The sequence below is a fragment of the Candida oxycetoniae genome, assembly GCF_023343755.2.
Source record: "Candida oxycetoniae strain CBS 10844 chromosome Unknown scaffold32, whole genome shotgun sequence".
In the NCBI taxonomy this organism is placed as follows: domain Eukaryota; kingdom Fungi; phylum Ascomycota; class Pichiomycetes; order Serinales; family Debaryomycetaceae; genus Lodderomyces; species Lodderomyces oxycetoniae.
In genome coordinates this window covers 123,343-132,334 of record NW_026055467.1, presented here as the reverse complement: position 1 = coordinate 132,334, position 8,992 = coordinate 123,343, and the positions used below count along the sequence as shown (strand labels likewise).

The 8,992-nt window shown below is 39.2% G+C and overlaps 4 protein-coding genes across 4 annotated transcripts; 2 read left to right on the top strand and 2 right to left on the bottom strand. All coding sequences in view use genetic code 12, as the record gives it.

Annotated features, from left to right (window-relative positions):
* Nucleotides 1–426: 426 nt before the first annotated feature.
* Nucleotides 427–1,344, top strand: KGF56_003703 (uncharacterized protein; the record flags this gene model as incomplete). The annotated part of the gene is made up of 1 exon (XM_049325063.1): nucleotides 427–1,344. One exon carries the CDS (start codon nucleotides 427–429, stop codon nucleotides 1,342–1,344), a length of 918 nt encoding a protein of 305 aa, XP_049179293.1.
* A 123-nt stretch (nucleotides 1,345–1,467) lies between these two features.
* On the bottom strand, nucleotides 1,468–3,672 carry HSP78 (chaperone ATPase; the record flags this gene model as incomplete). The annotated part of the gene is made up of 1 exon (XM_049325062.1): nucleotides 1,468–3,672. One exon carries the CDS (start codon nucleotides 3,670–3,672, stop codon nucleotides 1,468–1,470), a length of 2,205 nt encoding a protein of 734 aa, XP_049179292.1.
* A 364-nt stretch (nucleotides 3,673–4,036) lies between these two features.
* Nucleotides 4,037–5,434, bottom strand: DFG16 (Dfg16p; the record flags this gene model as incomplete). The annotated part of the gene is made up of 2 exons (XM_049325061.1): nucleotides 4,037–4,499; nucleotides 5,058–5,434. The coding sequence occupies 2 exons, from the start codon at nucleotides 5,432–5,434 to the stop codon at nucleotides 4,037–4,039; spliced, it is 840 nt and encodes a 279-aa protein (XP_049179291.1).
* Nucleotides 5,435–6,211: 777 nt separating this feature from the next.
* KGF56_003700 (uncharacterized protein) lies at nucleotides 6,212–8,962 on the top strand (the record flags this gene model as incomplete). The annotated part of the gene is made up of 1 exon (XM_049325060.1): nucleotides 6,212–8,962. The coding sequence occupies one exon, from the start codon at nucleotides 6,212–6,214 to the stop codon at nucleotides 8,960–8,962; it is 2,751 nt and encodes a 916-aa protein (XP_049179290.1).
* Between the last annotated feature and the right edge of the window lie 30 nt (nucleotides 8,963–8,992).

Sequence of the window (8,992 nt, the reverse complement as noted above, 5' to 3'; positions counted from 1 at the left end):
TACTACAGATATTGCTAATCACAGTGCTAACCGCAGTGCTTCTCCCCAGTTCTATCACTTTTTTGTCCATTTTGTTGCGAAAAAATCAACCATCTATATAATGTGCACCTAGTGATCCCATTAATGTAATCATTATCCTACTCTATATATCATCCCACTCTATATCCCACTATATATCCCACTCTATATATCATCCCATTCTATATCCCATTATATATATAATCCCACTCTATATCCCACTCTATTTATCATCTCACTCTTTTTGTCAGCCCCTATCTTATATCTAATCCAGACGATATGATTGCATCCTTAACGCTACCTCCTCCCCTCAATTTATTTTGCTCTATAGGTGTTCTATTTTTTCTGGTCAAATGTGATACACTCTTTTTTTACATTCTCCTCCAACTACACACTTTTTTACTATCAATGGGTTACATACCACCTCCTGACGGTGACAAGGACACAAAGGCGTCAAAAAACAAGTCACATCCAGTGAATCCCATAAAGACGTCTTCATCATCATCAGATTCCACAACCATTACAATACAGAGTCCTATATTTCCTCGCAATCCAAGTGTTGGTTTAATATGGGGTCCACTAATGCCTGCGTCTGACAACAGACCTGCCCTATGCACAATGATTGGCTTACAGTTTTTTCTAGGAGTGGGTCTATTTAGGTATGCAAGAAGACAATTAAGCTTACCACAAAGAGGTAGAGGAACCGTACTTAAACTGATACTTGCAGTAGCCAGTGGAGGCTCCTTAATATTTGGCTGCGGTCTCGAAATATCTCGTTTGATTTTACCTTACGATCCGTGGTATGAAGAGGCCAAACGCTACCGCGAATTAGCTATAAAAAATGGAGAAACCCCAAGCTTGTGGTTTGGAGCATACAATTATTATCGACCGATGAACGTGAAAAGTTGGAGCGATAAACTAGGCACCTGGTTTGAAAATGTAGAGAAAGAAATGAATAGTGGCGAGTCTCAAATTGAAAAACCTTCAGGAATATTGCACAGGCTAGATAAAAAAAAATTTAGTGAAGTATATGCCAAATTAAGAGAAAATAACAATACAAGATTCAAAGAGCTCCTATCTGAATTGCAAGGAGTAGATGAACTCAACAAAGCGGAAAGGTTGGATTTGATCCTAGAGGGGAAAAGCAATTATATTAACCTGGAATTTAACAAACCTGGTATTCAATTAGGTACACACAACATGGACTCGGATGAGGACTTTGAAATGGTTTGGCTTAATTTCGAACCTTGGGATGAGCTAAAACTAGAGACTGACTACGATATCAGATTGATTCCAAGATACGCCTCCCCCGAGCAAGAAGAGTAACTAGCCGGAATTAATAACTAATCAAAATGTAATTAAATCTTTTTTTTTTTTCTTCTTTTTTTTAAATTTTTTTTTTTTAAATTTTTTTTTAAATATACTTTATCTATTTATTGACCTATTTACCTACTCCTCCCCCTCTTTTCCCTCTTCTTTCTCAATAACCGACTTTTCGGTGTGGTTTTTCTCAACAATCACTTTACCTTTCTCATCAACAACTCTCACAGCTTCGCCTTCTTGGATTTCTCCACTGATAAGCATCTTTGCTAATGGGTTCAATATCTCTTTTGCAAGAACTCGCGCAAGAGGTCTAGCACCATATGCTGGATCGTACCCCTTGGTTATTAAAATGTCCTTGGCTTTTTCCGATACCTCGAGGTGGATCCGCTTGGATAATAATCTATCATCAATTTCCCTTAACCTAATTGCCAAAATCTCTCTTAATGATTTTTTGGAAAGCCTGTTAAACACCAAACAATCGTCTAGTCTATTGAGAAACTCTGGGGGGTAGTGTCTCTTCAAATTCTCCAAAACAGCTTCCTTTACCTCTTTACTAACCTTACCATCCTCTCTCAGGTTTTTATCCTCAAGAAGAATGTGCTGGCCGAGATTTGATGTCAATATAATAATCGTATTCTTGAAATCAACTTTTTTACCGTGTGAATCTGTGAGCGCTCCTTCGTCCAAAACTTGGAGCAATAACTTACTAAAGTCAGGATGTGCTTTTTCAAACTCGTCAAAAAGTAAAACGGCATATGGCTTTCTCCTCACAGCCTCCGTAAGCTCCCCACCTTCTTCATATCCGACATATGATGGAGGTGCTCCCAATAATCTAGTAATGGCATGTTTTTCTTGAAACTCAGACATATCAAATCTAATTACTGAATTTGGATCGTTGAACAAGAAATGTGCAAGTGCTTTGGAAAGTGCAGTTTTTCCTGTTCCCAGCGGACCCAAAAACATAAACGATGCAATAGGTCTCTTTTCATTTGTCAAGCCGGCTCTTTGCAAACGAACGGCATCTGCTACCGCATGAACAGCTTCGTCTTGTCCAACGACTTCCTGTTTCAAAATAATTTCCATATCTAGTAATTTATCCTTTTCCCCTTTAACTAAACTGGTCACTGGAATACCTGTCATTTTCGAAATAACTAACGCAATGTCATCGGGCGTCACTGAGTCGTGTAACAAGTTGGTTGGTTTGGTAGCCAGTTCAGATTTCGTTAATTGCAATAACTTTGATTGCAATTCGGGAATTTCTGCATATTGGATCCTTGACGCAGTAGCATAATCATTGTTTCTTTGACTTTGCTCCAAGTCATATTTGGCCTGCTCAATCTTGGCCTTAGCTTCCTTGATATTGTCAATCACTTTTCTTTCAGATTCCCATTGCTCGGTTAATTGTTGCAATTCTTTCTTCTTCGCTTCCAACTCTCCTTCCAACTTGTTTTTTCTATCAACGGATAATGGATCTTCCTCTTTCTTCAATGACTCTAGCTCGATCTCAATGGTCATGATGGACCGATCCAACGTGGCAATAGCATCTGGCCTGGACTCATGCTGCAACCGTAACGTGGAACTAGCTTCGTCAACTAAATCAATAGCTTTGTCGGGCAAAAAACGATCTGTAATGTATCTGTTTGAATATAACGCTGCGGTAACCAATGCAGAATCAGTTATCCGCACTCCATGATGAACCTCATACTTTTCTTTCAATCCTCTCAATATGGAAATCGTATCCTCAACCGATGGTTCATTCACCAACACTGGCGAAAACCGTCTTGCTAAAGCGGCATCCTTTTCAACATATTTTCTGTACTCCTCAATAGTCGTAGCACCACACATGGACAATTTACCTCTTGCCAATGCTGGTTTCAACAAATTACTAGCATCTATAGATCCCTCGGCTTTTCCTAAACCCATCAATAAATGAAACTCATCAATGAACAAAATAACGCTACCGGCCTTCTCTTCCACTTCCTTCAATATAGCTTTCAATTTGCTTTCAAAATCACCTCTATATTTGGATCCACTAATTATACCAGCCAAGTCCAAAGTTATGATTTGCTTGTTATTAATTGATTCTGGCACTTCTCCTTTAATGATACGCTGAGCAAGACCTTCCATCACCGCGGTTTTACCAGTTCCAGCAGATCCAATAAGTACCGGATTATTCTTGGTCCTCCTTGATAAAATCTGGATAGTACGACGTATTTCTTCATCTCTACCAATCACCGGATCTAATTTGCCTTCCCTCGCCAAGCTCGTTAAATCAGTTCCAAACTTCTCCAAAGCTGGTCTGTTGTCTTCCTCTTCCTTATTCTGTTGCATTTGCAACCTCCTAGGAATGGAGGAATGCAACTGTCGAATCGGATGTCGATAGACTGGTGTGTTGTAGTGCGAAGCCTGAACTGGTGCTGCATATGACGGAATATATCGAATAACTGGGAGTGTTGTTGTGGTCCAGAACCTCCTGGGCACTTTCAAATTCCTATTTTTCAACATTAGCATACTACTTACTTTTGCTTGTTCAATGAAATGTTACAATTCTGTTCTTTTTTAGCAATTGATGGGGGTTTTATATTAAGGGGTAGCAAAAAAGGGAAAAAAAAAAAATTATGGAACCTCCTAGAAATGCAAAGAGTCTTCCCGAACCATCCACCATAATATTTACACACACATATATATATATATATCAATTGGACTCTGTGCTACAACGAGTTCCTCTTTCTCGCCAGTCCTCTTCGTCATCCTCTTCCTGTATCCACGACTCGTAATCATCCGCCGTGTCATTTTCACTTTCAAACCCTTGCCCTTCTCTCTCTTCCATCACACGTGAAAGCGACTCCCAGTCGTCTGTTTGCTCATCCAGCGTGAAATCTTTCAAACTCTCTTCCGACCTCTCCTCAATCTCACATTTCTTCTGGGCGGCCCTATTCATGATCCAACCAGTGAATCTGTTGTTAGTCTGGCGCTTGCCTGACTCCTCGTCCCTAAAATCAATTACATCCTCACAACTAATCCTTCTACCCAATACATTCATTAACTCAAATCTTTTCTCCAATATCCAAATATTAAAAACCCATTCCCAAATAACAGTAAGCAAAATAACTTCAAGCAAATATGGCACCAACACTAACCATGTTTTGACTAGCCAGCTATATCTGAACAAGGTTATACGTAGAATGGTAATCACTATATCTAATGCAAACAAAAACCACACAAAAAGAGCTAAAGGAAATAACTTTTTGCTATAACATATCTTTCTCGGATTTTTGATCATGGTTGTATAGTACATCAATATACCGCCAAGCCACGTTACTACTATAAGTCTCCCCACAGCTCGAAGTATACTCCACGTATAATGTGCTGATACACTTTCAAATTGAGTATGAATGTATTTGCTAGTGTTGTAGATGACTTGGTAATATGTAAAAACGGAAAAATAGAATCCCATGAATATAAAACTAATAAACCCCGAAATAAACTTATACCTCGGTCGCACTAGTTTTTGGATAATCTCAAACCAAGAACCCATCGTTAGACACTGTGTAAGGATTATCAACACACGATAAACGTTGGTGTTGTACAACTTATAATGTAGCTTTATAATGTCCAAGCTACCATCGTGATACTGGATTTCAGACTCTTTTGTTAGGGTATTTAGTAAAACACTTGTGACTATTGCGTAGAAAATTGTTGTAATCTGGGTCAACCAGGGCTTACGCTTATGCTTGGGATTCAAGTACAAAAGCAAACTCAACATCCAGCACAGAACACATGAGCCACACAAGGCGAAAAGCAAAGCAACAAACGTATCTCCGTTATCCTTTTGATTATACGGGCTCTGGTTCAAATCCAGTAGATCTTCAAACAGCAGATTAGACTTTTCCTGCGTCACTAGTTCAATCAACTTCAGTATCGAGCAGTTTGTAATGTAATAGGCAGGTAGAATCTCGTGCAAGCTTGAATCATTGTTCCATGTCTGACTATAATGTTCTAGTAGTTTGATGGTACCATTGGTCAATGAGTACACCGAACAGTTTATCGGTATATTGCTATTCTGTAGATATGCTAACGTATAGTTTCCCATACTAGGATCTAGCAAAGGAGTATGGGATATCCCATAAACCATTTCACTTCTCTCTTCTTTTTTTTTTTTCTCACTATATATCTCTTTATTCCTTGTTTGAACTCGGCCTCCTCACTTTCTTGTCCATGTATTCATATGTACGTCGATTAAAAATAATATCTTTTATTCTTGGAAGTGTGCTTGGTAAAACATTTTTCTTGGTATTGATAATAATTTCTTTACCAAAGAAAACAAAAGAAAAAGAACAAAGAGAATGAATGAGGAGATGTATATCCACACCACGTGACAAAAGAAAAAGAACAAAGAGAATGAATGAGGAGATGTATATCCACACCACGTGACAAAAGAAAAAGAACAAAGAGAATGAATGAGGAGATGTATATCCACACCACGTGACAAAAGAAGAGGAACAAAGAGAATGAATGAGGCGATGTATATCCATATCACGTGACAAAAATATGTCATCTTTCAACCGATTCGAGTCGGTGGTAGCTAGTGTTGCTCCACTATCTCGCTCTGCTCGATAGTGTCGATAGTGTCGATAGTGTCGGTAGTGTCGATAGATTCGGATGTATATTGACCTGTCACATGTATCACCTTCCTTTTGTTAGAGACTCAAAGTTGTCCCATTAAATCATTCTTAGCTTTGTCTTGTCTGTCAGGGTGAAAAAAAACAGAAAAAATACAAACAAATGGTACTCTCATTTAATCAATAAATTAACTCATTTAATTGATAAATTAACATTGCAAATTAAGCTTTGTTTTAAACATTTTCCCATGGACGCAAGCAACCAATTGGCTTCTACAACCAGGAGGTCAAGAAGGGCTTTTCACGCGGGGCTCAACTCGTCTGTGCCATCGCTTGTGCCACCGTTTGTGCCACCTCAAAACATTCCTTCACAAATACCTGTCACCGAGGAAATAGTTCCATCAATACAAAGCGCAAGATACTCCGCACAACAGGAATATGGTATACCAGACAACGAGGGAAACTACAAGTCATTTTGTACCTTCTCAGACACTGTTCCACCTGAAGCTGGTACACAGTTTCATGTTACTGATCAGGGAACCGCTTCTCCCAAATTCATGAGATCAACAATGTATTACGTGCCGGAATCAGAAAAGTTGCGCCTGGTAACAAAGCTCCCCATGGCTATCACCGTGCGACCTTTTGCACCTCAATTATCCAGCGAAGAACCTGTTCCGACTGTTGAGATTCAAACCTCCGCCATACAGGGCAATACCACTGATAATAATAACAACAACAACAACAATAATGATGATGATGATAGCGATCCGCTTAGTGTTGGTCCTTTGAGATGCTACAGGTGTCGAACATACATCAATCCCTCGATGCAATTCACCCACAATCAAAAATGTATTTGTAATATTTGCCAATTTGCAAATAATTCTGTACCTCAGGAATATTACGCTCCATTGGATGCTCGAGGGTACAGGGTGGACAAGTTTGTTCGCCCTGAATTGCACAAAGGTGTCTACGATATTATAGTGCCAGTAGAGTATAACTTTCTGAAAAAATCTCCAGAGACTTTGCATATTGTATTCCTTATTGACATATCTGAAAACAGCATAAAGCAAAATCTTCCCATGTTGGTGGCAGAGTCTATAAGAACAACTTTGTTCAATTATAGCAGCAGCAGCAGCAGCAGCAGCAGCGGCAGCACCACCTTCCCTTACAAGATAGCCATAATTGCGTTTGACAAAAGAATACATTTCTTCAACATATCTCCCAAACTTGAAAAGACTCAAATAATAATTTCCTCAGATTTGGATGATCTTTTTGTCCCGTTTGATGAAGGATTATTTGCAGATCCACAGGAGAGCCAGTATGTCATCGAGGATGCTCTTAACCACATTGAGCAATTGGGAAACTCGTCTACTCATGTAGCCGACTTGGAACCATGCTTTGCAACGGCTTGCAAAACTGCTGGAATGTGTTTGGAAATGCATGGAGGAGGAAAAATCGTCTCTGCTTTGTCGAATTTACCCTCATGGGGTCCAGGTGGCTTGAAATATAAGGACAACAAGGCAGTGGGAAGAACACCTTCACCCGAAGTTGAAAAGAGAATATTCCTTTCAGACAATGAGTATTGGAAGTCAATGACCAAGGAGTTTGTTGAAAAAAGCATAGGAATGGATCTCTTTATTGTTTCTCACACCTCGGTCGACCTTTCAAATGTGGGATATTTAGTATCAGCAACAGGTGGAGAAATCTCGAGATGGACAAATTTAAACTATGAAAGAGATGGAAGATTATTTACCGCCAAGTTCAGAAGTATGATTTTAGACACAACAGGGTATCAAGGTCAACTCAAGTTACGTTGTTCAAATGGCCTACAGGTGGCCCAATATTACGGCACATCTTCATCCATATACGATTCCAGTTCAGTGCGAGACCCAGTTATTCCTATCCTTTCCAAGAACCAGGCATTTACAATTCTTCTTTCTTATGACGGACAGCTTAGCAAAAAGTTAGATTGTCATTTTCAAGCCGCGGTACTCTACACAGACCCAGAAGGTACAAGAAAAGTAAGAGTCATAAATTTGGTTTTAGCAGTAACCCCAAAACTAGAAGACGTTTTTTACTTTGCTGATGAAAACGCCATAATAACCACATTGGCAAGGGACACGATTTCCTTTATTGGTAATCAAACTTTAAGCGAGCTTCGTGAGTCATTGAACATCAAACTAGTTGATGTGTTTACGCAATACCGGGCGATGAATGAGTACGGACATAATCGGGCTCGTACATTAACCAGCAAGTTACTTTTCCCTGACGCATTAAAGAACTTGCCTTTGCATATTTTAAGCTTTTTAAAAACAAACTCGATTAGAGCATCAACTGGTTTATCTGCGGATACACGTTTGTGCGAGGTATTCAATATGTTGAACATGCCCTTGGAAAGACTTATGTATCTGTTATACCCGGCATTAGTAGAGTTGCATTCACTTGAACCCGAAGAAGGTACGATTGATGAAAATACGGGCTTTACAATTGTCCCGCAGTATAAAGAACTATCCATAAACAGTCTCGATCGTGGTGTTTACATTTTATGTGATGGGCAGAGAACTTGGATCTGGATAGACCCACAAGCAAATATAATGTTGATCAGGGATTTGTTTGGCAAACTGTATGAGACAGTGGAGGAGCTCGATGCTTTAATGGATGAACTACCAGAACTTCCATCAGAGATATCGCAACAAGCACGCAATCTTGTACGTTTTTTCAATAAAGAGATTGTTGGTGTAGACTCATCAAGTGTGCATATAGTTCGTAAAGGTATCGATGGGGCCGAACAGCACTTTAAAGAGTTTTTGAGAGACGATAATATAGGTGGAGCTATAAAAGCTGCCAATGGTCCAAGTTATGGAGAATATCTCACAAACTTACACAAAGCAATTAGAGTGCAATTGGACTCAGACAAAGCAGCCCAAACTATCAAGCAATCCATATCCAATGTTGAGCATGATACTGAAACCTTGGCACAAAGGTTTATCAATTTTTAGAATTTGCATATATCAATAACGTTTTGAATA